The sequence below is a fragment of the Miniopterus schreibersii genome (genome assembly GCF_964146895.1).
Source record: "Miniopterus schreibersii genome assembly, chromosome: 14".
Classification (NCBI taxonomy): domain Eukaryota; kingdom Metazoa; phylum Chordata; class Mammalia; order Chiroptera; family Miniopteridae; genus Miniopterus; species Miniopterus schreibersii.
In genome coordinates, this window is record NC_138114.1 from 40,747,087 (window position 1) to 40,773,373 (window position 26,287).

General features: G+C 46.9%; 1 protein-coding gene across 13 annotated transcripts in view; it reads left to right on the top strand.

The window, feature by feature from the left end:
- Window positions 1–24,476, top strand: part of GBF1 (golgi brefeldin A resistant guanine nucleotide exchange factor 1) — a 103,575-nt gene extending 79,099 nt beyond the window's left edge. For 2 of the 13 annotated variants that reach the window (XM_081157629.1, XM_081157638.1), the window contains exons 7-40: window positions 493–553; window positions 1,834–1,888; window positions 5,629–5,776; window positions 6,332–6,555; window positions 7,074–7,239; window positions 7,660–7,871; window positions 8,213–8,311; window positions 9,042–9,236; window positions 9,471–9,660; window positions 10,244–10,384; window positions 10,784–10,872; window positions 11,782–11,984; window positions 12,412–12,535; window positions 12,803–12,928; window positions 13,190–13,272; window positions 13,908–14,144; window positions 14,424–14,517; window positions 14,897–15,073; window positions 15,403–15,467; window positions 15,553–15,676; window positions 15,881–15,952; window positions 16,095–16,189; window positions 16,438–16,591; window positions 19,027–19,252; window positions 19,758–19,918; window positions 20,051–20,303; window positions 20,428–20,621; window positions 21,465–21,615; window positions 21,722–21,852; window positions 22,056–22,157; window positions 22,433–22,546; window positions 22,693–22,873; window positions 23,018–23,146; window positions 23,623–24,476. In XM_081157629.1, coding sequence (XP_081013755.1) covers window positions 493–553; window positions 1,834–1,888; window positions 5,629–5,776; window positions 6,332–6,555; window positions 7,074–7,239; window positions 7,660–7,871; window positions 8,213–8,311; window positions 9,042–9,236; window positions 9,471–9,660; window positions 10,244–10,384; window positions 10,784–10,872; window positions 11,782–11,984; window positions 12,412–12,535; window positions 12,803–12,928; window positions 13,190–13,272; window positions 13,908–14,144; window positions 14,424–14,517; window positions 14,897–15,073; window positions 15,403–15,467; window positions 15,553–15,676; window positions 15,881–15,952; window positions 16,095–16,189; window positions 16,438–16,591; window positions 19,027–19,252; window positions 19,758–19,918; window positions 20,051–20,303; window positions 20,428–20,621; window positions 21,465–21,615; window positions 21,722–21,852; window positions 22,056–22,157; window positions 22,433–22,546; window positions 22,693–22,873; window positions 23,018–23,146; window positions 23,623–23,903 — 5,057 coding nt within the window. In that variant the 3' untranslated portion in view covers window positions 23,904–24,476. Of the gene's footprint in view, window positions 1–492; window positions 554–1,833; window positions 1,889–2,614; window positions 2,714–5,628; window positions 5,777–6,331; window positions 6,556–7,070; window positions 7,240–7,659; window positions 7,872–8,212; window positions 8,312–9,041; window positions 9,237–9,470; window positions 9,661–10,243; window positions 10,385–10,783; window positions 10,873–11,781; window positions 11,985–12,411; window positions 12,536–12,802; window positions 12,929–13,189; window positions 13,273–13,907; window positions 14,145–14,423; window positions 14,518–14,896; window positions 15,074–15,402; window positions 15,468–15,552; window positions 15,677–15,880; window positions 15,953–16,094; window positions 16,190–16,437; window positions 16,592–19,026; window positions 19,253–19,757; window positions 19,919–20,050; window positions 20,304–20,427; window positions 20,634–21,464; window positions 21,616–21,721; window positions 21,853–22,055; window positions 22,158–22,432; window positions 22,547–22,692; window positions 22,874–23,017; window positions 23,147–23,622 lie in introns of all 13 variants that reach the window. The other 11 variants (XM_081157640.1, XM_081157637.1, XM_081157639.1 and 8 more) reach the window with 9 other exon arrangements.
- Window positions 24,477–26,287: the final 1,811 nt, after the last annotated feature.

Genomic DNA, 26,287 nt, shown 5'->3' on the forward strand with positions numbered 1-26,287 from the left:
CCTTCACCTTTCCTGGGGCCAATGTGAATATGAAAACAGGATGCTTTCCCTGAACCCAGAGAAATGGAAAACTCGGGATCTCTTTATCACCTACCTTGTGGAGCCATAGGAGTCTAGAATTCTCCCTGTACTTGACTATTTGTTGTGCAGCTAGAATAGAGAACTTAGCCCACTGTGCCAGGGCAAGAATTAGAATAGATCCCTGACTAACTCAGCCCAGGCACCAAATCTCCCTCTCTTGGGTTTTCTGGAATTGACACCAGCCTACAATCCCTAAGAACACATCATTGCACCCCTTTTTTTCTGACTCAGTAGTGCCACCTAGTGGACCAGTGAAGTTATGGCTGCCTGGCTGAGCTGGATGGAGCTAGTTTTAATAAGTTTGGCATAATCCTTGGTAAACAAGGTTTGGAGGGGAGTCTGCTCTGAGAAGCCTCCTGATAATAGCACAGCAAGTAATGACACCTGTGTTATTTGTTTTTGCCTGTGCAGAGTTATTGAGAAAATCCGCAGAGCACACTCTCGTAGACATGGTGCAGCTGCTCTTCACAAGGTAAACCTGCTGCTGTTTGCTTCAGCCCTGCTGCCCAGGCCTCTTGAGCCTGCCTGCTTCCACACAGCCACTTCAGGGACCTGGCCAACCCCACAGCCACATCAGAGGCCAATGGGATTATGGATGGGGGTACTTCTCTGGGTCCAGGGTTACCAATCAAGGGTGAAGGAGGAGGGAACCAGCTTGGCCTCAGGAGGAGGCAGAAAGTTACTTGATCTAGGCCGACAGACCTCGTTCTGCTTCCCAAACGTGTGTCTGTTTCTGTACAGGTAGCAGCTGGGAAGAGAACCCAGAGAGAAGCCAAAGTCAAGGGATCCTAGAACAGGTTGCCAAGCTCCTAGAGCTCAGCCCCATTTCTGTGAGGAAGGACCAAGGCTAGGGTGACCAATTATCCTGGTTTGCCCAGATTATCCTGATTTTAGTGCTGGAAGTCCCTCATCCCCCACAAATCCCTCAGTCTCGGGCAAACCAAGACTGTTGATTACCCTAATCAAGGCCCTCAACTTAGATCCTAGGAGGCCTTTTCATACTATGCCTAACTTACTGTTTCCTGCACCTCCTTTCAATAGACTAACTTTGAGAAGAGCTGAGGCAAGGGCTTTAAAGCCCCCCACACCCCCAGGGTATATTGATAATGGGGGAGGTTATGCATGTGTGGAGACCGGTTATAAGAGAAATCAGTGTAACTTCCACTTGATTTTGCAGTGAACCTAAAATTGCTCTAAAAAAATAGTCTATTTTTTATTTTAAAAAGGCTCTTCCTGGGACTTCATTTTGCTCTCAGATCTATAAATAATAATCCTTATTATCTACAGAGTAGATCTACCCCTTCACTCTGCTGCAAAGAGTTTCTTACTCCTCTGGCTCAAATTTCCTGGTTTCAGAACTTCAACCTGCCTTTTACTTCTCATCCTATGCCCAGTCTCCTGGGGTTTTGATTGACTGCTCTCCTCCATCTCATGGCTTTCAGCAACACTTGCCAAGTGAAGCAGGAAGGAGTCAGTTTAAGGATGAAAAAGAGGCTCCACACTCGAAGGGCACTTAGTTACTTTGCCCTGATATCTACCTTCTTTTTTAGAAAGTGTCTGTGTCATACATACCCCAATTTCTGTGGCTCTTTGTTGAAGCTCCAAAAAGGGTGAAATTAGCATTCTTCCTTCCTAGCTATTCCTAAGAGACAGGCATGCTCTGTCTCAGAGCATCTTTGGGCTGTGGCTGGCATGGAGAGGGAGATTTGTTATTATCCCTAATGATAGCCCATGGGATTCTTTGTACTATAGGTTACCTCAGTTTAAAGAAGAACCCAAGAACTATGTGGGGACCAACATGAAGAAGGTATGACCTGCTTTCCCTCATCCAAACCTTGATCTCCCAATGTCAGTGCTATGGGGATTTTCCTGTGTACCCCTGCTTAGCAAAAATATGCTTTTGCCTAGCAAGGTCTGTTTGGAATCTAGAAATAGCAGTCACAACTTTAGTGAGAAATTTATTCTTTCCCAGATACCTCTCCTTCCCCAACCTTTTCTTTCCAGCCTATCTTATTGACCCACTACATAAGCTGATGAGCCAGTCCTTCCTAAAAAACTGGATGAAGCTCATTGGGTTGGGCTAAAAATGTATGTTGATAAAGATGAAAGACCTGCCATCCCCTCAGGGCCCAGCTTTGTCAGCAGGTAGGAGTCCAAGAGAGTCTATACCCCAAATCCCACCCTAATATTGAATTAGACTGGGCTCATGCTTGGGCTAGTCTCTGTTGATGAGACAAATCAGGCCTGACTCCAGATCAGAAGGTTCTCAAACTGCTAGAAGAAAAATGATGGTTAGAAGAATGGCTTCTTTCTATCTTTTACGGAAGCCTTGGACTTCACAGACCTCTTATGAAGATTCTGCTTGCAGCCCTAAGAGGTTCTGCCCATGGAGATGACCCTTGGCTGTTTGGTGCATGCACCTGACCTTCCCCTCTCCCCTGCCATCCATCCCCATTCCTGCCCTGTGCCCTGTTGGCTTGTGTCTGAGTTTATTTCACTCTGTTTAAATCATTCGTTTGCCTGTCTTTCACAGATTTCTCCATGTCTCCTCAACAAACTGGAGCTAAGTAGTGGGGAGCAGACCAAAGCCCTGAACCAGTTAGAGAGGGTACTACTCTTTAAGAACCTCAAGGTCTCTCTCCCTCTCCCTCTCCTTTCCCCCCTTTATATTTATTTATTTAAATGTTTATTTTTTTATATGTAATGTGTGGGTCCCATTTCCATTGTGTAGAGCACAACTTACCCCTCCCTAGTAACACAGCATGGCTTTGAAAGAGTTGCATGTGTTTGTAGCTTTGCAGTGTTGATAATATTCTTTGGGCATCTAGTTGCCTGGAGGCAGAAGGAATCCTTCAACTGGTGATGTATCACATAGTGGGCCTAGATAGAGCTTGGGTCCTGCTGACATGTTGTGGGAAAGCTTAATATCTATCGTTTCTAGGGAAACTATGAGGGACCTCCAAGCAAGACCCTTCCCTCTTCTACCATTTTTCTGTCTCACAGCTGGCATAGAGAGCTTAAGCACAGTCCTGTCTCTTATCTGGATACCTGAACTGGATTTGGAGGGAAAGGGTAGTCCATCTAGTTGGTGTCTTTATTATTATTATTATTATTATTATTATTATTATTATTTTGTTACCATTAAAGAGGTTATTTCAAATTTTAAGACTAAATGGATGAAAAGGAGCCAGGTGCCAGGATAGCCCAGGACACTGGGAAAACTTTGGGATCTGCAAAGATGCCCTCTATCCTTTAAAAGTGAAGATATATGGGAGCTTAGTGGAGAGGCCCAAGCTAAAGATTACTCTAATGCCCATATCCCTGCCTTAGGAGGAAGAGGGAGAAAAGGAGATGTGGGCTGTCTAGGTTATCTATCACAATAGTGTGCATGCTAGCAATATGGTTTTAAGACATCCAGGTCATTGAAGATAAAAAGAAATGTGTGTGTGTATACCTAGCTGGATAGTCCATAGACCTATGTTCTCATTGCATGCATTGCCTCAAGTTCCATTTGTGTCCTGGCCTAATCTCAAATTGCAGGTCTTTTCATAGGCTACCCAGCATTTTGCCATATTTATTGATCTAGGACCTGTCCTTTCTTTGTAAAGCTTATACTGTCCTTTGGAAATACAGAGTTATGTGAATATGGTGGTGAGGGTTCCATGAACATCTACTGCCCTCCCCCCCCCTTAGGACTGTAGGACAGGGAGCACAGCTATACTTTTTAAGGGCTGAAACATTTGTGAGAACTGTCAGTCAGGAGACAGAGAACACTCATTGAAATGATCAGGTTGGAGCCAGCTTTGCTGAGGATAAAGAAGGAAACAGGAAAGACTGATCCTAGTGTGGGAAGGAATCCTAATGAGTGATTAGGAAGTAGGACTACCTAGAATCCCTGAAATGGGTAGGAGGAGCTGCCTGGAGAGAAAAGATATCCCATAAAAGTAGATCAGATGTTAGCACTTTTTGGAGCTCAGTAACAACTGCCAACAAAGCCAGGATGTTCTTGTTTTCCCTCATTGATCTCTTGGGCTTCTTACCTGTCTTTATGTTTGGCTGACTCTTACCTCCAGAACATTTTTTCCCCCCATGAATTTGACCGAGATGAGCCTCAGTGGTTCCTGGAGAGAGTATCTTATTTTCTGTTTAACCACAGTGCTCAGAGTACTTGAAGCTCCATTCTAGGCATATGACTGCAGGCATTTTGGAGATGGATAGACAGGAAGTAACCATGCAAGGCTATTGCTATGTTACTAAAAGCCAGGGGCAGAGCTCAGCTCCAGGTCTTTTCTCCTTATAGGTGGAGCTATGGCTAGGGAAGGAAGAATTATATAGTTTTTAAGTAAGGGATCAAAGGTTATCCAGGTTCTGGAGGACTTGGGGAAGGTTGAGGAAGGGAGCCTATTCCCCAAATATCAGAAGGAATTGAACAGGCCAAGAATAATATAGTTATACTTAGCCTTTAGAAAGAAGCAGGAAGGAAAAGTGCTTCTACTGTCTTTAGAGTCATTTTGATGGTTCCTGGAAGAGAATTGCTGTTGACCATTCCAGAAATGGCCCATCAGTCTTGGAATAGTTTGCTGTAACTCTGTAGAAGGACTGGTTTTAAATCCTAACTGAGAAGGCATCAGGACTAGGAAAACAAAATGGGCCTAAACAAAGTCACTGTGAACTTAGGGTGGAGAAAATGCATAAAAACTTATATCTTAGAATAGTCAATAGATGATAGAGATTTTCCTGTGTGACTAAAAGAAAGCTATAGGAAGAATAGAAATACAGCAAGAGAGAGGGAAATGGAATGGAGCAAGGGTCTAAGAAATCAATAGCTTTACCATCTGGAAACATAAAATTGCATCTAGAAAGACCCCACAGTGAGGACAGGAAGGCCTATTGATATACAAAAATTGGGAGCAACAGCATGGCATGACCCTCCATCCTTAATTCCACAAACCAACTGAAATGCCACTCCTTTCTTAACTCTAAGAAATGAGCCTTTGACCAATTTGATGCAGAAATTCCAGACGGTAAGGGGTATGGCCCAGCTCATGAAGCAATAGGAAAGCTAGGAGTCTGGCTGGGAAGGAGCAGGCTCTCATAGTTGGATAAGAACTAGGAATAGGAGGCTTCTCTGCAGGTAGTTGAGGAGGAAAGCCCAAGAGTCCAGGAACTGTAGATTTAAAGCTCCAGGCAAAAGAGTCTCTGCCCTTGCCCTTTCTGCAGGAGAGTCGGGCACCATCTACAGGTCTCAGGATTGCTACCCAGGACTCAGGGAAACAGAGTGATGTGTGAGGGCGGGGCCCTATCAATGACCAGCCTAAAAGCAGAATGTAACCTTCCACATGGAGGTTGTCAGGCTCACCTGTAAAGTGGCCAGTATAGAAGCTAGGTTAGAGGAGTAGAAATGTGCTCTGATGGTCTAGATTCTTCCTTTGGCACAGATACAGGGTATAGGCTGTTTCTAGGGACGAGTAGAACTAAGAGAAGGGAGATTTTTAGGGATAGAGTTTTAGTTTGAATACCAGTGCTAATGAAGTGTGATATTTCCAGCTGAAAATGAGAGCAGGAGGCATGAGTGATTCATCCAAGTGGAAGAAACAGAAGCGATCCCCCCGGCCCCCACGCCATATGACCAAAGTTATACCAGGTTCAGAGCTGCCCACCTCCAATGGAACCACCTTATCCTCTAACCTCACTGGTGAGTGCCCTGAGTTGCTCCCTCTAATTAGAATAGAAAAAAGAAAAGCATCTTCCCCTCAGAGATTTTTTTTTTTAATATGTCTTTATTGATTTCAGAGAGAGGAAGGGAGGGAGAGAGAGAGAAACATCAATGATGACAGAGTCATTGACTGGCTGCCTCCTGCACTCTCCCGACGGGATCGAGCCCACAACCTGGACATGTGCCCTGACCGGGAATCAAACTGAGATCTCCTGGATCATAGGTTGATTCTCAATGACTGAGCCATGCCGGCCCAGCTCTCTCAGAGATTTTGACATTGACGACCAGCCAGCTGAGGGGCTTTGGTTTCTTTCTTCTGAGAGCAAAAAGGGGAAACTCTGGCTCAGATCAGATGGTAACCATTTAGAAATTCTGCAGTGACTTAAGGATGGTCTCCTTCCAGCGGGACTCTGACTACGTTAGAAACTAGTGTGTACAGAGATTAGTATGCAGTATAGGAAACAGTTCTGGTACTGTAAAGGGTATATACCTCCCAGAGTCTCTTCTTTAAGGCTCACTTACTTTGCTTGGCAGGTGGCATGCCCTTCATTGATGTGCCCACTCCCATCTCCTCTGCAAGTTCAGAAGCTGCCTCAGCAGTGGTCAGCCCCTCTACAGACAGTGGCCTGGATTTCTCCTCCCAGACCACTTCTAAGGAGGACCTTACCGACCTGGAGCAACCTAGCTCTTTAGGGTACAGCACAGCTACAGAGCCTGGGAGCAGTGAACTAGGAGTTCCTGAGCAGCCTGACCCCCAGGTATGGCTTTGATTTCTAAAGGTCCCTCTCCAGTCTTCCACTGTGGGAACTGGCTCGAATCTTTGGATCCTTTATCCAGGCCTTGGCTCAAGAGATGGCTGGGGTAGGGCGGGTTCTTCCCTGTTTCCTCGAATTAGCTGTGCTGCCTAGAAAACCCACAGCATGACTCTGTGAGAGGTAGTTCATGGGATTTATCAAGTTATGCATACAGATAGTAAATACTTGGCAAAGGTGAGGGAGCTGGCCATGTCTTTTTCTGGAAGGTAATCATCTAAATCCCAAGGTTATGAGAGCCTCTGTTGCCTGTAGGATTTGAGTCATTATAGGTCAATGATGCCTCAGGACATGTTTTCTAAGTCCTTCGTCATACTCCTTCTATTGAGTCATAGCCCACTGAGCCGGTCCTATTCCTGCAGTCCATAAGAGACACTTGGAAGACAGATATTTCAGGGGAATAAGTTCCAAGTTGCTCTTGCCTCATCTCTCTTCCTATATCCCCCTGCCACTGGTCATAGCAGGAAGGGGCCCATGTGGAAAAGGCTCAATCAGCATCTGTGGAATCTATCCCTGAAGTGTTAGAAGAGTGCACATCCCCTGTTGACCACTCTGATTCTTCCTCTGTCCATGACATGGATTACGTCAATCCCCGGGGCGTGCGCTTTACACAGTCCTCCCAGAAAGAAGGTGAGTACTCTTAGGCAGGCTCTGCCTATCCATCTCCCCCATCCAATCCACTAAGCTGCCTGAGCCTAGACTGTCTTGGACCCATAGCATCTGCTAGTTCAAGTTCTAGTCAGGAAGTGGAATCAAGCCAGAGGGCTATTGGCATGGATAGAGCCCTTCTTACACAGAGAGGATGTTTGGTGGACAAAAAGTGAGAGGGAAGAATAGAAAACCTGGGACTTTTAACAGAAAGGTAGGATCATCAATTCTGATTCCCTTCAGTAAATGAGACTAGTCTCCTTACTTCCCCAGAAGAAAATATTTTTTTTCTTGAAGAGAATCACTAATCTGAAATTGCCTTGTAAAATGCAGGGCAAACTAGGTCAAGCTATCAAGCCAGTTGTTTCTTAGGAGCCCCACTACCCTCCTGGTCTTCCACAGGTACAGCTTTGGTCCCCTATGGTCTTCCCTGCATCCGCGAGCTCTTCCGCTTCCTCATCTCCCTCACCAGTCCACATGATCGCCACAATTCAGAGGTTATGATCCACATGGGACTGCATTTGCTGACAGTGGCTCTTGAGTCAGCTCCTGTAGCCCAGTGCCAAACCCTCTTGGGCCTCATTAAGGATGACATGTGCCGCAACTTATTCCAGGTAAGGTTGGATTTCTAGAGGGGCTCAGAGCCTCTGGCTGTGTTTCAGGGTCTCTCACAGGGCAGGGGAGCACAGGGAGGTTTGAGAGATTCATGAGAAGAGTATAGGACCCAGGAGAGAACCTCCCTCCCAATTTGGCCAGTAGTTGTAGTCCAGATGACTTCATCAATTTTTCAGGAACTCTGGCAGCCAAAGGGAAATATAGGAATGGCTAGACATAGAACCCCCTCAGAGCACAGGACCTTAGTGGAAACTTCATACAGTTTGCTCTCCTGCTTTTCTCTTGGTTGAGCCATAATCAGGTTCAGAAACCTAATGGCCTACCCTACCCTGATTTCCAGCTACTCAGCATAGAGCGACTGAACCTTTATGCTGCTTCCCTGCGGGTATGCTTCCTACTGTTTGAGAGCATGAGGGAGCACCTCAAGTTCCAATTGGAGGTGAGTTTCTCAACCTTGGAAAAAGAAGAAAAAAGTAGGAAGATCTGTGGCACCTTTGGTGGGACTAGCTCTGTCATGCTACAGGGGTAGGATTTAGGGGCTTCTGTAGGAGAGTGCTTCTAGCCTCCACAGTTTGGTTCATTGTCTGTCCTCTTTAGTGGAGAAGTTAAAGGGATCCTAGAGAAAATTAGCTGGCTATAAAATGGGATAACCCAAAGATGAGGACTGGCAGGTAATCTCACCATGAGTTGGTAGAGCTCTTCTACCTAACAGCTCCTCTGCAACACAGGCAGGCAAGTCAAGCTGGCTTTGCCACTAAATTGGAAAAAAGAACTCTAAATAGGACCAGGTCAGGCTCACATAGAGAGCACAAAAAAGGGCAACAGGCGACTTGTTTTGGATCAGGCATGAGATAGCCAGGCCTTATCCCCCAACATGGAGGCCAAAGAGGGGATGTATTTAGGGTATGGAATATCTATTAGTGTCTCTTTTTAGGAGTCTTTTTATTGAAGTTATTAGGATGACACTGGTTAACAAAATTATACAGGTTTTAGGTGCACAATTTCACAACACATCATCTTTACACTGTACTGTGTGTTCACCATATACATGTCTCTTAATGCATGCCTCCTGACAGGGCTTCTGCTTCCTGTTTAATGTTTTCCAATTTTGTCTCTTCCTATTTTGAATCCTTTCCTCACCCAAATGGCAATTAATGGGTTATTGCCAGATGTACATCAAAAAGCTCATGGAGATCATCACTGTGGAGAACCCCAAGATGCCTTATGAGATGAAGGAGATGGCACTGGAGGCCATTGTGCAGCTCTGGCACATCCCCAGCTTTGTCACTGAGCTCTATATCAACTATGATTGTGACTACTACTGTTCCAACCTCTTTGAAGACCTCACCAAGCTGCTGTCCAAGGTGCTGAGCATTATTTCTGGCTTCTAGAAAGAAGGCTGTAATAAGGAAATCTCTCTGGTAGTAGTAAGGGTGCCTCATACAGGGAGGAAAACACTTGAGAACTGGGGAACCAGAAGAAGAAAGGCGTTTTCTCAGGCAATGTAGAAGTTATAGGAGGTTGGGGATTTTTGGAAAAGGATCAGATAAGTGTAAAGTATTCTCACTTCAAGTCTGCTGGATCTGTTTACCTTCCAGAATGCCTTCCCTGTGTCTGGTCAGCTTTATACAACACACCTACTGTCTCTTGATGCCCTGTTGACAGTGATTGACAGCACTGAGGCCCACTGCCAAGCTAAAGTCCTCAACAACCTTACCCAGCAGGAGAAGAAAGAGGCAGCCAAACCTAGCTACGAGGCAATCGACGGTATTCGAGAAGTCAGCAATAGTAAGAGGCATTTCTTACTTTGAGGATCCCAGGGTTCTATGCTTATCCCTTCTCTACTCTGAATTCTTTTCCTGCTCTTATATCACTTCCTCTGGGGTACTCCCAAGTCTATGTTTTTGAGGTTTGGTGGTTTGAATTACAGGCCAGGCAAGCAGCTTAGCAGGGCTCGTGGACTTTGCCCTTTCTCCTTCTCCACACTTTGGCTTTTTTACAGAATTATTTATGGAGAGAAAAGAAAACATAGATTAAAGGATATAGGACTTCTGTCCCTAAAAGTTCCAGGTCCTACCTTCTCCCACCCCAGTATCTGCCTCCACTCTAATTAATCTCCTCAAGCTTCCCCTTGAGATTGAAGTTGCAGAAGATAAGGAAAGTGACTGGGTAATCTCTATTAAATTCTACAATCTAATGCTTGGCTCACCTGGGACAGTGTCTGCTTGTTTGGGCTTGGGTTTATCCTGTTCAGCGCTGGCAACCTATGTGGGCACATGCAGGCCTCCTTGGCCAGGTACTTAATTTTTCCTGCAGCTTTACTTGGCTTCCTACTCCATAAGTCTTCACCTATCTTCTTCTCTCTTACCAGCTGAGAGAGCAACCAGCGATGGGAAAGCTGTAGGCATGGCCCCAGATATCCTAGGCCTGCATCTTCCAGGCGGAGGGCGGCTACCAGCAGAACATGGGAAGCCAGGATGCAGTGATCTGGAGGAAGCTGGTGACTCTGGGGGTGGGTACTGGGTGTCTGTAATCCTAAGCCCCCTTAACTGGGGGGCCTGGTGGAGAGCAGAGGTGGGGGAGCAGAGACACCCTAGGGTAGTACCTGAGTGCACCTTAGCTGGTCACCATGTCTTCAAACCCAGAGAGAGGAAAGAAGACATATGGAGCCAGCCCTAGGAGATAGAACCTCTAGGGAAGTGGAAGACGGATGAGGACAAGAAAATTTCTGAGGCATTCTTCTTTTTTTTTATCCTCACCTGAGAATATTCTTTCCATTGATTTTTAGAGAGGGGGAGGGTAGAAAAAGAGAAACATCAACGTGAGAGAGACCTATATCAACAATTTCTAAAAGTCACTTCCTGGTAAAAGAGGTCTTATGGGTTTTTCTATTTCTTCTTCCCATTCCTAGCTGACAAAAAGTTTACCCGGAAGCCGCCTCGATTTTCCTGTCTCCTGCCAGATCCACGGGAACTAATTGAAATTAAAAACAAAAAGAAGGTATCCCCAGAGCCCAGCCTCTACCCACCTCTGTCTGAGTATTCTTTGTAGGGCTTCTATCCCAGAGGATGAGACAGTCTAGCAGCTTATTGTACAACTTCCTAAGGTTAATCTTTGGGCTTGTTGGGACTTCACTAATCCCCCAGTTTCCTTTGAAGTCCTTCCCTTACTCCAAAACCATGTAGTTAGTCATACCTACCCTATTGTATGCTCCTGGACAACTGCTGTTCTAAATGAGAGCTGTTACTGGTGGTCACAAGAGCCCTGGGAGCTGGTATCATGGTCACTGAAGGTTATTGGTCTGGTCATCTCAAGCTCTGGGATGATGGTTGTCAATAAAAAGAATGTTTTGGTGTTCTTAACACAAAGAAAACCTTCTGTTTAGCCCTTTCTTCCTTTTATTGCTAGCCTAAATGACTTTGGTTTATGTGTGCCCTTGATTACAGGGCTATGAGTAGAGTTATCATCACAGTTAATTCTCCTTATCCTTCAAACTCCAGAGCCTCAAGAGCTAGGAAGCCAAAGAAAGACAGGGAAACCAGGCTAGGCTATAAACAAGATGCTGGCTATAAACAGATGCCAAGGATCGCTATAAAACTGTAGAGAAGAAAACCTTCTCTGGTCTCTTTCTTCTACTTTTTCCACAATCCTATTGATGGAGTAGAATGGTCTGTCCTGTGCATCTTGAGCACTCAGAAAAAGAGTGAAAAGGAGTTCTTCAGCCAGCTCTAATGAGACATGAAGACTGAGGAAAGCTAGGGCCAGTATGGCCCAGCCTTAGTTCTAGAACCACTTAGAACCACATTCTAGGAGACTGGTAACAAGCTGTGGACTGTGATCAAGTCCAGCCTGGCCTTGTCTGGTTTAGGGGCAGAGCAGCTTCTGACACCTCTAGTATTTCTTCTCCAGCTTCTGATCACTGGCACAGAGCAGTTCAACCAGAAACCAAAGAAGGGGATCCAGTTTCTACAGGAGAAAGGCCTCCTCACCATCCCAATGGACAATGCAGAGGTAGCCCAGTGGCTTCGAGAAAACCCTCGGTTGGACAAGAAAATGATTGGAGAGTTTGTGAGTGACCGCAAAAACATTGACCTGTTGGAGAGCTTTGTGAGGTGAGGAAGCTGCAAGAAATATGGGACATAGTTGGTGATCATTTGGGGAGAAAGCATCCTTCCCTCAAAGCAGCCTCAGTCAGTTCCTGCTGGTGACCTAGCTCTCACACTCTTCCATTTTTATCTGTTGGACCTGAAAGTCTCCAGCAAGATGGCTTTGGGAGCTGGGATGGAGCAGGGTCCCTGAACACAGGGTAGGTTCTGGGTTTCTAAAAAAGGCAAGAGTGCACTGATATGAAAAGTACTAAGGTTAGGAGTTTTCAAATTCTGGTCTGTGTTAGAAATGGCCAGGAGATACCTCCCCTTTGCTAGAGCCCTCGGGCTGCTCTTTTCCAGTAGGAGAAGGTTAGGAGGACTGTAGCTAATAGAGAGCACAACATTTGCAGCTTATATATTTTTAGCATCTTCATCCTTCCTCTCCCTATAGCACCTTCAGCTTTCAGGGTCTTAGGCTGGATGAAGCTCTTCGCCTATACCTGGAAGCCTTCCGCTTGCCTGGTGAAGCACCAGTCATCCAGAGGTTGCTGGAGGCATTCACAGAGCATTGGAGGGTGAGTTTAAGTGTCAGGGGCTGAGCCTAACCTTCCAAGTTAATTTGACTGAGGGTTTCTATGGTTCCAACTAAGGGACTCAGCTACTGTCTCCTAAGAAGGCTGAGAGAATCATCAGCGAGCTTTTCTTAGAGAGTCCAGCTTCTGTTTTAAGGAATTGGCAAGAGGTTGGCCACTTTCTGTATCAGCATTGACCAGTGGGTTGGTGGTGCGTGTTTAATTGGCCGGAGAAGGGCATTGACACAGGTGGGGTCTTTGCTTTTTCAGAATTGTAATGGCTACCCATTTGCCAATAGCGATGCCTGCTTTGCCCTGGCCTATGCTGTCATCATGCTTAATACTGACCAGCACAACCACAATGTTCGCAAACAGAATGCACCCATGACTCTGGAGGTAAGCTTGAATCCCAGCCAAGGCAGAGAAGATCCAGCAAGCTTTGGAGATAGCAGAAATGACATGGGATATCTAGTGGGCATGGTTGACAGGGTTCTGGGAGTCAAGGAGGGCTGGCCAATCCAGAAGAGGAACTGCAGTGGGGAAGTGGGCTCTTCACTTACTGTTTCCTAAGTCCTATTTACCACAGACTCAAGTGTTCCTTGGGTGTGGCTTCAGCATTGACACATGAGGGGGGAAATTTTATTGGTCTGTCTCTAGGAGTTTCGCAAAAACCTAAAAGGTGTGAATGGAGGCAAGGACTTTGAACAGGACATCCTGGAAGATATGTACCATGCCATCAAGTGAGTATGTATGGCAGATGGTGTAGCATCTCTGTTAAGTAGAAGCACACTGCTCCCTTTTCCATATTTTAGAGTCACATCAGGCTGCAATGACTCATATGCCCTGGATTTAGCCTTGGAACTTAGCTGGGCAGCCCCCTCTCCCAACTCATTTCTTCCTTAAAGAAGCCTGAACAATATTGGGACTAGCGCTTTAAGCCAGGATCTAAACTGCCCCTGCTAAGCAGAGTGTCATGATCCCATTTCCCCAAACCAGAGCAGCTGGGTTTTCCTGTGTAGCTCCAAAGTTGTGTTCTGGGGCTAATAGAGAACCCAAGATGGGCACTGGATGGTGAGGCCTGGATCAGAGGTCAGAGATGGGACACTTAGTTCTTTACTACAAATCAGAAACTGTAGAGAGAATTGTGACATCTTACTACAGAACTAAAGATCTCACTTAGAGACAAGTCCTTGAGATTATGGGGAATTATGGAACACCTCTTTTCTTTCTCCCTGGTGGGTGGGAAGTAGACCACTGAACTTCAGTTTTGATGACCTCTCATTTATGGAGAGTGCCACAGTAAAGCCCCTTGTCCTAGCTTGGAAGCAGTCAGGTGCACAGCAGTGTACCTACTCCTTCCCTTACTTCCTGATAGGAATGAGGAAATTGTGATGCCTGAGGAACAGACAGGCTTGGTTCGGGAGAACTATGTATGGAATGTACTGCTTCATCGAGGTGCCACCTCAGAGGGCATATTCCTTCGTGTGCCTGCTGGTAGTTACGATCTTGACCTCTTCACCATGACATGGGGCCCCACTGTTGCTGCTCTCTCTTATGTCTTTGACAAAAGCCTTGAGGAGACAATCATCCAGAAAGCCATCTCAGGCTTCAGGTAGCTCACCTTTGGCCTTGGTATTGACCTCTTCCCTCCTCTCTGAGCTAATATGGTTTCCTTCATACCTCTCTGAGTCCTACTCTTATTTTCCTTAGAGTGGGTTCTTCCTGAGTTTTTGGAGGGAGAGGGTGAAGCTTGGGAAAACTCAGTCTTAAAAATAAAAGGTTTCCTCCTGGAACTGATTGGGGAAGACTCGTAAGCAAGCCTCCTCAGGGACTTGGAAGGACTTCCTGGCCTTCCAGTAACTCTGTTTCTGGGGTGGGGGTGATGTTACAGGAAGTGCGCCATGATCTCCGCCCACTATGGCCTCAGCGATGTGTTTGACAATCTCATCATCTCTCTGTGCAAATTCACAGCTCTCAGCAGTGAGGTGAGCCAGGGTGGGGGGAGCAGGAAATATGTACCTGGAGTTCCAAAGGAGGACCTCTTTGGGCCATGAATTATTCTTATTTTCAGAGCTGGTTACCCTCAGCATATTTCCTCACCTCCCACTTGACTACAGTAGAGCTTAGGCCATTTCTGTCTTGCATGCCCTAAGGTGAGAATAGCGTCACCTCATGTAATGGGGATGGAAGAGGATATGCAATAATGGGGAAGGCCTTATCCAGGTTAGCCCTTCCTACTAGTATTGTTGGTGATTGAAGGAGAGCCAGCAGAAGGACCCTCAAAGGACCATAGGTTGAGGCCTAAGAGGTTCTCTTTTTCAGACATTTGCCAGGCTCTAAGCTTCTTCTCATCTTGTTTTCCAGTCTATTGAGAACCTGCCCAGTGTGTTTGGAAGCAACCCTAAAGCCCACATTGCAGCCAAGACAGTATTCCATTTGGCCCATCGTCATGGCGACATCCTTCGAGAGGGCTGGAAGAATATCATGGAGGCCATGCTGCAGCTCTTCCGAGCCCAACTGCTGCCCAAGGCTATGGTGGAGGTAATTCTTGGTAGGAGACTAATCAACAGTAACAAGCAAGAGCTCCAAGATTATATACTATCAGTATATAGAGCTGGTTGAGAGTAGCACTGGGCTTGATGCCTACTGATGCTTACCAGGAATACCTCAAACGTAAGACCACAGATCTTGAGTGGGGTGACAGCTGTCAAGGAAGACTGGTAGAAGCCATTGCCAGTCACCATATGGAGGGGCCCTAGTCAACAGTGTAAGGCAGAGAGCTATAAGAAGAAAGCCAGAGAACTTTGCATGGGGGAGCAGGAAATGCAAAGGGCATGTAGAAAGAAATTATTCTTGACTTGCTTTTCCAGGTAGAAGATTTTGTGGATCCCAATGGCAAGATCTCTCTACTGCGGGAGGAGACACCATCGAACCGGTGAGGGCAGATCAGAGTTTGAAGGCCTTGGGAAGAGAGGGTCAGGACTCTGGAGCTCACCAGGGCTTGCACTCTGTTCCTACAGAGGAGAGTCGACAGTGCTGAGCTTCGTGAGCTGGCTGACACTAAGTGGTACCGAACAGTCTAGCGTGCGGGGCCCATCAACTGAAAACCAGGAGGCTAAGAGAGTGGCCTTGGAGTGTATCAAGGTAACTGGTAACTGCCTGCCTACCTCTGGTGAACAAGCCTGGACCCCTCCCCACTGGACAGATGCCCTGTGAAACTGAAGAATAGAATCATTGAGGGCTTGTGACCAAAACACACTCCTCCTCTCTCTCCCTGGCTCTTGTGCAAGTTTTTTTCCCTCCATCCATTGTCACTGACCCCTTCCTTTTCTCTTGTGCCCCCTCCAGCAATGTGACCCAGAAAAGATGATCACAGAAAGCAAGTTTCTCCAGCTGGAGTCACTACAGGAGCTCATGAAGGTACAGAATGAAGAGGAAAGAAAAGGAAGGGCCAGCTGAGTCTGGGAGAGGAGACGGGGACAGTGGGACAGTGGTGTATACTTCAATTTCTGCCAGGGCAGGGCCAGTGGCTGCCTACTTTTCTGCTGTTGTTTTCCTCTAGGCTCTCGTCTCAGTGACACCAGATGAAGAGACATATGATGAGGAGGATGCTGCTTTCTGCCTGGAGATGCTATTGAGGATTGTACTGGAGAACAGGTAGAAGTCCGTCTTTAGGCAAGCCTCACACTGGGCTTATTCCAAAGGGATGGAAGCCTGGAGCCATCTTGCTGAGTGGACTCTAGGGGCAAGAAGCACATGAAACTGTAGGCATTGGAGGATAAACTTGCTCATTATCCTTGTCTGCTTAGGGTATAATACCTGAAAGGCCTACCCTGCATCAGAAAGGGAGGCTTATTGCCCAGTGGCCACTCTAGCTGACTATACTCATCCCTTATGTTCCTAAGGGACCGTGTGGGCTGTGTGTGGCAGACTGTTCGGGACCATCTATACCACCTGTGTGTCCAGGCACAGGATTTCTGCTTTCTTGTGGATCGGGCAGTGGTGGGGCTACTGCGCCTGGCCATTCGGCTACTCCGGAGAGAAGAGATAAGTGGCCAGGTAAGCAGAGTACAGCTGGGAGGGCAGGAAGGTATGCAAGGGATTAAAGTCATAGTGTCAGTTGTGGATATGGCCTGAGACAGAAAGTACATTTAGTGCCCCATAGAATGAGCCCCAGTGACCAACTATGGGGCTGGTAGGATCTAATAGGTGGCAATGGGGATGAGTCTAGAACATCCTCAGGTATGAAGCTGATATTCAGCGCCTCTGCTGGCTCCTATAAATCTGCTCTGAGGGTCGGATGGCTGCTGCTTTGTGGCAATCCCAGCCCTATACCTGGTTTCCTCTAATGCTTAGGACCCTCCTGAGATCTCTTAGCTCAACTATAAAAGACAACAAGCATAGAACTAATAAGTGAATTTAGCAAGGCCCCAGGATATAAAATGAAGACGCAAAAATTAATCACATTTCTATATACTGACAATGAACATATGGGAAATAAAGCAAAAAAAAAACCCCAACAATACCATTTACAAGTGCTCCAAAAAAAATGAAATACTTAGATATATACCTAATAAAACATGTATAGGATCTATATGCTGAAAATTACAAACTGCTAATGAAAGAAATCAAAGAAGACCTAAATAAATGACAGGGCATACCATGCTCATGGATTGGAAGACTCAACATAGCAAAGATGTCAGTTCTCCCCAAATTGATCTGTAAGTTTAATGCAACTCCTATGAAAATGCCAGCAGGAGTTTTTGTAGACATAGACAAGCTTATTCTAAAATTTAGATGGGAAAGCACAGGCCCTAGAATAGCCAAACATCTTGAGAAAGAAGAAAGGGATATTAAGGCTTACTATATTGCAACAATAATCAAAACTGTGTGGTATTGGTGGAGAGATAGACAGGTAGATCAATGGAACAGAAGGGAGAACCCAGAAATAGACCCACACAAAGATCCTCAACTAATTTTCTGAAAAGGGTACAAAACAATTTTTTAAAAAACAGTACATAAAACAATGGGGGAAGGATAACTTTTTCAATTACCAAAGCAATCGAAGTCCATAGTACAGAAAATCAAATGAACCTTCACCGAAGCTTCATACCTTACATAAAAATTAACTCAAAATAGATCATAGATTTAAATGTAAAATGTAAAACTATAAAACATTTAGGAAGAAACATAGGTGAATATCTTCAGGAGCTAGGCACAAAAAGTTCTTAGACTTGACAGCAAAAAAGAACAACCCATAAAAGGAAAAAATGATAAATTTCGTCAATACTAAAAACTTCTAGCCCATATAAAAAGGAAGAAAAGACAAGGAACATATGTTTGCAAATCACATATTTGAAAGAAGACTGGTATCTAAAATATAAAAGAACTGAAAACACAACAGCAAAAAAAAAGAAAAAAATTAGAAAATGGACAAAAGGTATGATCAGACATGTCACTGAAAAAGATACACAGGTGGTAAATAAGCATGTGAAGACATTAAGTGATGCTCAATATCATTAACCAATAAGGAAATGCAAATAACAGAATGGCTAAAGTAAAAATATCAAGTGCTGGCAAGGATGTGGGTCACTCATACATTGCTGGTGGGAATGTAAAATGGTATAGCTACTCTATTGGCAGGTTCTTCTAAAACTAAATATGCAATTACGACACAATCCAGCAATTGCATTCTTGGGCATTTATCCCAGAAAAATAAAAATTTACTTTCTCATAAAAATCTATAGATATATGTTCATAGAAGTTTTCATTGTAATAGCCAAAAACTGAAAGTCAGATGATTTTCAACAGGTGAATAAACTGTAGTCCATACATACCCTGGAATACTTACTATTCAGCAATTAAAAGCAACAAACTGTTGATACATGCAACAACTTGGAATTAGGCCGAGTGAAAAATGCCAATCCCAAAAGGTTATATACTATATAATTCCATTTATTAAATTTTTGAAATGACATGGTTTTAGAAGTTGTGGACAGATTGCCAGGGATTAAGGATGGGCTCAGGAAACAGGCAGATGTGATTATAAAGGGGTAACATGAGGGATCCTGTGGTAGAACTCTTCAGCATCTTGACTAGTAGTGGATACAAACCTACACAGGTGAATAAATTGTGTAGAACTTAATACACACATGAGTAGAAGTAAAACTGAGGAAATCTGAATAAATTAGTGGATTGTATCAATGTCAGTATTCTAGTTATAATATTATACCATAGTTTTGCATAACGTTGCCATTGGGGGTAAACTGGACAAAGTGTATAAGGGATCTCTTTGTGTTATTTCTTATAATACATAACCTATAAGTTTCTCAATAAAAATTTTAATTTAAAAATAAAAGCACTGAAAAAAAAGACCAGGTGCTGTACCCTAACTTAGGTCCTAGTCAAAATATCCTCACTGGCCTAAGAAGACTGGTGGGAAAGGAGACTAGACGAGAAGTTGTATGCCTCTTCCTCTTCCTACTCCTACCCAGGTATTGCTGTCCCTGCGCATTTTGCTACTAATGAAGCCCAGCGTGCTGTCTCGAGTCAGTCACCAGGTAGCCTTTGGGCTCCATGAACTCCTTAAGACCAACGCTGCTAACATCCACTCAGGTGATGACTGGGCTACCCTCTTCACGCTGCTGGAGTGCATTGGCTCAGGCGTGAAGCCTCCAGCTGCCCTGCAGGCCACAGCCAGGGCTGATGCACCTGATGCTGGTAAGCCCTTTTCCAGGGAGACCCATACTGGCAGATAACAGTTATGGCTGCAGAGGTTGATACAGGAAGAAAAAACAGGTTATTGTGTTCAGCAGATTAGATACCCATGGCTTCAGCCATCTGCTTCCATAGCTTCCTATACCCACTGGCTTCTCCCCAGCACACCCTCAGCATGAAGGCAAGTAGGTAGCAGAGAAGGCGTGAAGTCAGGCTAACTACTGTCCTGAGGACTGTTTTCTCAGAAACTGTGAGAAACTGCCACCTCCCTCCCCTGACAGTTGCTCCTAGATGCCATCAGGAACCCAAATTAGCCTGCTGCCCTGTTTGGTCAAGAGAGAAGCTGTCCAGACCATCCTTCAGCCCTCTGGTGACAGGGCTGAAACTAAGCCAGACCAAGAAAGAGGAGAGGCCAGGCTTCAGCACCTTTCTTCTGAGAGCTGAAATTATTTCCTCACCCAATGTCCCCAACCTCACTTTGACTCTGCCTTTCTCCTTGACGGCTCAGGGGCTCAATCAGACAGTGAACTCCCATCCTACCATCAAAATGATACGAGCCTGGACCGAGGGTACACTTCCGACTCGGAGGTCTACACTGACCATGGCAGGCCTGGCAAGATCCACCGATCAGCGACAGATGCTGACATGGTCAACAGTGGTTGGTTAGTGGTGAGTGAGCCTATGGACAGCAGATGAGACTTCCCTCCTTGGCATGTGGGGAAGATTTCTGGTCCTCTGAGGGGCATCCAGGGGAAGATCTGGTTCAAGCCTGGGTTCCCAGCTCCTCTGTGTATTTTACAGGTGGGGAAGGATGACATTGACAACTCCAAGCCAGGGCTTGGGACTGGACCCAGCCGGCCAGGCCCGTCACCCCTGGTCAATCAGTACAGTCTAACAGTGGGATTGGACCTCGGGCCACATGACACTAAGTCCCTGCTTAAGTGTGTGGAATCGCTGTCTTTCATCGTGCGTGACGCTGCCCACATCACACCCGACAACTTTGAGCTCTGCGTCAAGACTCTCCGCATCTTTGTGGAGGCCAGTCTTAATGGCGGTGGGTCACCCAATGAAGGGACAGTTGGGGAGTAGCCATGTGAATATACAGGGGACAGGGAGGAAAAGGCAGGCCATCTGTGCCCATGTTTGCGGAAATGTGACCTGGATCTGGCTCTGCTCAGGGTGCAAGTCCCAAGAGAAACGTGGCAAGAGTCATAAATATGACAGCAAAGGGAACCGCTTCAAGAAGAAATCCAAGGAAGGCTCAGTGCTTCGGCGGCCTCGAACGTCCAGCCAACATGCCACTCGGGGTGGGCATAGTGACGACGATGAAGATGAAGGCGTGCCTGTCAGCTACCATACGGTGTCTTTACAGGTCAGTCAGGACGTAAGTATGGCACCCTTTACTTCCTCCTCTCTCCCTGCACCTGACTTTGGGAGCATGGGCGGGGCCAGGGACAGCCAGGACTGAGAGGAGGGGCCAGGCCCTCAGCCACCACCTCCACAGTGTCCCCACCTGTAAGTCTTTGTTTGCTTAATTTTTAAACTAAGGTTTATTTTTTGAATCAGTAATACATGCACATGGTACAAAGTTCAAAAGGTACAAAAGGGTAAACAGATAAAAGTAAGTTCTGTTCCATTCCATTCCCTAGCCACTAAGTTCTCACCAGACAGAACTACTGCCACCAGTTTCTTGTCTATCTTTCTAGAGTTATTCTGTGCCTATTCAAGGCATATAAAATTGATTTTATGAGCAGAATTTTTATCACTAAATAAATAGATAGCTAATTGTCTTAAGTAGAATAGCCTAAGAAAAATGATGAAAACAAATTATTAAATCTGGGCAGACACTATTACCCATCAAAGCCTCTGAGCCTGAGGTATGCTTTCTGTTTTTAAAATAAGATTAACATGATAAGGTTTTGTCTATAGTCAGGTGTGAAAGAGAATTGAAAAGAAAGTATCTTTTTCACTGTGTAATTCAGTATTATTAAATACTTAGTCCACACCTCCTCCTTAAGTCTCCTCTGTTAGGCGTAATACCCAACTTTGGGAAACACTGGCTAGGACTGGGCAACTAGCTTCATAAAATCAAGAAGAGAGGAGAGGGGTGAAGTATGGTGTGATTGGTACTAGGGGATCCCTTGAGGACTTAGGGACAGTAGAGGGGTTCACCAGACCTAACCCCACTCATGTCCTTCCCCTCTTGTGACCCCAGTTGCTAGACCTGATGCATACCCTGCACACTCGGGCAGCCTCTATCTACAGCTCATGGGCAGAGGAGCAGCGCCACCTGGAGACAAGTGGTCGGAAGATCGAAGCGGATTCACGCACCCTCTGGGCCCACTGCTGGTGCCCCTTACTGCAGGGTAAACCTTGGGGGAGCAGGCAGGGGAGGGGCAGAGGTGGACCTGGAGCTTGGGAAGTACCAGGATTGGAATGCCTGAAGGATCCTGAGCCTGTTCTCACTCTCAGGCATTGCCTGCCTATGCTGTGATGCCCGGCGCCAGGTGCGGATGCAGGCACTGACCTATCTGCAGCGAGCACTACTGGTACATGATCTACAGAAGCTAGATGCTCTGGAATGGGAGTCCTGTTTTAACAAGGTAGGACTTCCCTCTAGTCTTAAGTTAAAGTTCAAATCCTTAAGATAAGGAGAGCAAGGCAGCCTGAAGAGCCCCTAATGGCAATCTTCAGCCTGTATCATACCTTCCCCTTCGCTCAGTACCCATCCACCCCAGCCCCTGGCTTCCTTGGTGCAAGGGTGCCAGCTGACCCTGCTAGGAGATGTTGGCTATTTACCCACCAGGTGCTGTTTCCTCTACTGACCAAGCTCTTGGAGAACATCAGCCCTGCAGATGTGGGCGGGATGGAGGAGACCCGGATGAGGGCTTCTACACTGCTCTCCAAGGTACTGCTCACCACCCTACACCCACCCACTCTCCTGCCTCTTCACAAGGAGGGAAGCCAAAACTGCTGGTAGGACCTAGAGATGCAATGTAGGTGCTCAGGACCCTAGCTATGGAGACTCAGTGGGACTTAGGGATCTGGGTGGATTTTGGAATTCAGAGAAACCTCTAATCTAAGATTTCCATACAAGGGAGGGCAGGCTTACCTCCTAGCCTTGGAGAAGGGTATAGAAGGCTCCTACCCTACCCTTGGCTAAAAGGGGCTGGTGGGCCATAGGTCTTCCTGCAGCACCTGTCTCCGCTGCTGTCACTCTCTACCTTTGCGGCCCTCTGGCTGACCATCTTGGACTTCATGGACAAGTACATGCATGCAGGCTCCAGTGACTTACTGGTACGTTCTACCTCAGCCTGACTCCTGCTGCCTGCTTCCTCTCCCACCTGCTAGAAGTCTTACTGTTTCCCCCTTGGTGGCTACCTCCTCCTTACCATATTCTCCCATGCTGTCTCCAATTCTTATGGTCCCACTGCCACCTGTAGTCAGAGGCCATCCCTGAGTCTCTGAAGAACATGCTCCTGGTGATGGACACAGCGGAGATTTTCCACAGTGCAGATGCCCGAGGAGGCAGCCCCTCAGCCCTCTGGGAGATCACCTGGGAGCGCATTGACTGTTTTCTGCCCCACCTACGAGATGAGCTCTTCAAGCAGACTGTCATCCAGGGTAAGGGGCTCAGCCCAGCTTCATCAAAGAGTCTGGAGCTGACTAGTTCTCTATGTTCTAGGTGTATGGGAAGACTGGTGGGTAGTAGGCTTCACTTGAAAGAAAGCATTAAGAGCTGCCATCTGGATTCTTTGCCCTTTCCAGACCCCATGCCCATGGAGCCTCATGCACAAAAACCTCTGGCCTCAGCCCACCTGACTCCTACTGCTGGAGACACCAGGACACCTGGCCATCCACCTCCCCCAGAAGTGTCCTCTGAACTGGGGGCCTGTGGTGAGTTCCTCTGGGCCAGCCTGCTGGGTGTTGAGCAGGAAACAGGAGGCCTAAGAGGAGGCCCAGGGTAGCTTGGGGTTGCTGCTGAGCCTGGCTGTGAGCCAGGGGAAGGGGAGAACCAGAGAATCCTATCTGCCTGCTCTTCCTATCAGAAATGGCAGGACCAAATAAGTTATGATGAGCTAGGTGCTTGAGATTTTCAGGCCTGAGAGGAGAAAGCTGGCTCTGGGACTTGGAGAATATGCAAAGGTTTTCCTTCAGGAATTCTAATAAAGACCAGACCAAAATTAACCTGACTAGAAATACAGCAAAGGAGGTAGAGCGTAGAGATAAGATAGCTGGGCATTGGAATGAGTTTCAAGGGAGACTCCCAACTATTTAGCCTGGGAGGGGTCATTCTGCTCAGGGGAGTGGGGAGGAGCAAAGATTGGCATGAGGGAGTCTAACAGCAGCCACCTTGTTCTTTCTCCTTACAGACTTTGAGAAGCCTGAGGGCCCCCGACCTGGCAACAGCAGCTCCCCTGGATCACCAGTGGCATCTAGCCCCAGCAGACTGAGCCCTACCACAGACGGGCCTCCACCCCTGGCTCAGCCCCCACTGATCCTGCAGCCTTTGGCCTCTCCACTGCAGGTGGGCGTGCCACCCATGACTCTGCCCATCATCCTCAATCCTGCTCTCATTGAAGCCACCTCACCAGTGCCCCTCCTGGCCACACCTCGCCCCACAGACCCCATGCCCACCTCTGAGGTCAACTAAAGTAGACCCCTCAGAGATCAGGACCAGGACTACCAGGCTGTCCCTGGCTCCCCCTCCAACTGTCCCAGAGGCCACAAACTCTTCAGACCCAGCCTGAGCTGTTGTCGCTGCTACTTGTATGGGGACCTGAAAAAGAGAACTTTCATAGCCCTTACTAGGACCCACAGTCAGACTGCAGGACCTTCTTCCTGCTCTGCTCTCCATTCTTGGGGATCCAACCTGAGAACACACTCAGGTATCACCTGCAGCCTGGTAGCTCTGGGGAGGCATCACTGTGCCAGCCCTGCAGTGCCCGTCCTTGTGCCCCTCCTGCCCATCGTCAGGCATTGAGAGCCAAGCCAACCACTCTGCACTTTGTTTCCCTCTCCCATCCCCACTCCCATCAGCCTTGGGCCACCTTCTCCAGTTCTTCCTCTTTTACTAACTTGGTCAGTTTGGAGAGCTGATTGGCACCATGGAGGGTGGGCAGATGGGGCTGGACAGTGGGACTGCCCACAGGAACGTGTACATATGGAAAAACAGGACAATGGACTTTTTATGATGTAATAAATGTCTTAGTACCAACATCAATGGTTTTCCCTCTGGTTTCCTTCTTGAACTTGTGGGCACCATGTTATCAGAATACCCAGGGCTTGGACCTTTCATGAACAGAAGTGACATGGAACCTGTCAATAGTCTGGTCCATGTGGCCCCCTGCCAGACTCCAGGACTGAGGTCAGGATTCCCTTACCACTGCTGCTGCCGGACCACCACCATCAGCCCAGCAGTGCACCCTTGCCAGCAGGGATGTGCCAGGGGTTTAGGCAGTTGTCCTCTCACCTAACTGCTCCAAGGGGGACACCTGAGACAACACAGACTGAGGTCAAAGGGAAACCAGAGCTGAGCTGTAGTTATTCAGAAGTCTTCCTTTTGATGTGCCTCAATGTCCAGGAGCAAAAGGAGCCTATGGGGCATAGGAGGGGGCCATCTTGCCCACAGCTGTGATCGTGTGTATCTGGGCACAGGATATTCATTTGGGCTCCAAACTGAGGAGGAACAATTTTTTCCACCCCACAGCCTCCATCCATGCCAGTCACTGAAGCATGATTGGAGAACCCCTCCTCTTCTGTCCCCTTGCATCAGGGTAAGCTAGGTGGGCGTGTGAATGGGGCAGGCTGTGTAGCCCCTGCCTGGCTTAGGTACTGTGGGTTGGATGCAGGATGCTATGTATTAAGCTTTCCCAAGTGAAGCACCTATATCACCTTGGTTTCCTCCATAATGGTCCCTTCCCCCAGAGGGGGAGGGAGTGGTTCCATGTTGTACTACTAGCTGACCTCATGGAGAGTTAGGGAGACTCACTGTCTTCATTTGGGCCTAGCTGGCTATGTGATCATTCAGCATCTAGGGCTTCCCTGTGCTCAACATAACCATGTGGATGTCGCTGGGAGTCTGGACCTCTGTAAGTGCCTCCCTCAGGTGTGGAAAAGAGTGCCTCAGAAATGGGAATAGCCTGATGTGGAAAATACTGACATGAGACCTGAGCTCCTATACTAGTTTCTACCTCTTCCCTTCCTTCTTCCCCAAGTAGTCCCAGACTGTCCCTGGTTTCCCAGCCCTGCCCATGGGAAAATTAGGAGTATGACTGCACTTTCCTGTACAAGTGCAAAAAAGACAGGAACTACAGTCAGGTAGACACTCGGCCCCTTGGCTTGTAACAGCTATGATGTCTCTGTTCTACCACCTACAAGCTCTGCCTTTAGAAGCTTGCAAGTGTTTGGGGGTGGGGGAGGTTGATAATGTTGGCTGCTGCAAACAAGCCCGAAAACCATCCTGTGGTCGAAGGAATGCGACAAATCTGTGTTCCTCAGTTGGCCTGCAAATATTAGGAAAGAAGCTGGGATGATTGCAAACTGACCCTCTCCCTGCCGGGTAGCAAAGAAAAACATTTGTTGGAAGTCTCATTCTGTTATAGAAAGGTCAGCTGACATATACATGACTTGTGTTGTTGGCAATGTTGTCTCTGAGGAGGCAAAGGAAGCTACAAGAAAAACTAATATTCAGGCCCTAATTCTGACAAACAAGGAAGAGTGGCTCGGTGATGTGGAAGTGACAAATAACCTTGTGGGTAGTAATTCAGAGGGAAATGCTGGTCTTAATGATGCGTTCTGTAAGAACGCTAGGAGAGCAGATTTTAACAAGTTCAGAGGAAAGCTAGAGACCCTGCCATGGAGAAGTGACTTTGTGTGTCAATATTAAGTGCATGCTCACACACCTTGTAGAGGTATGCACCACTCTTATGGACGAGGCAATGGCTTCAGAGATACCAAGTCCCTGGGAAGTTAGGGAGTTGGGACTCAAACCCAGGTCTGTCTCATTCTAAACCTCATGGTCTTTCCTATAACACT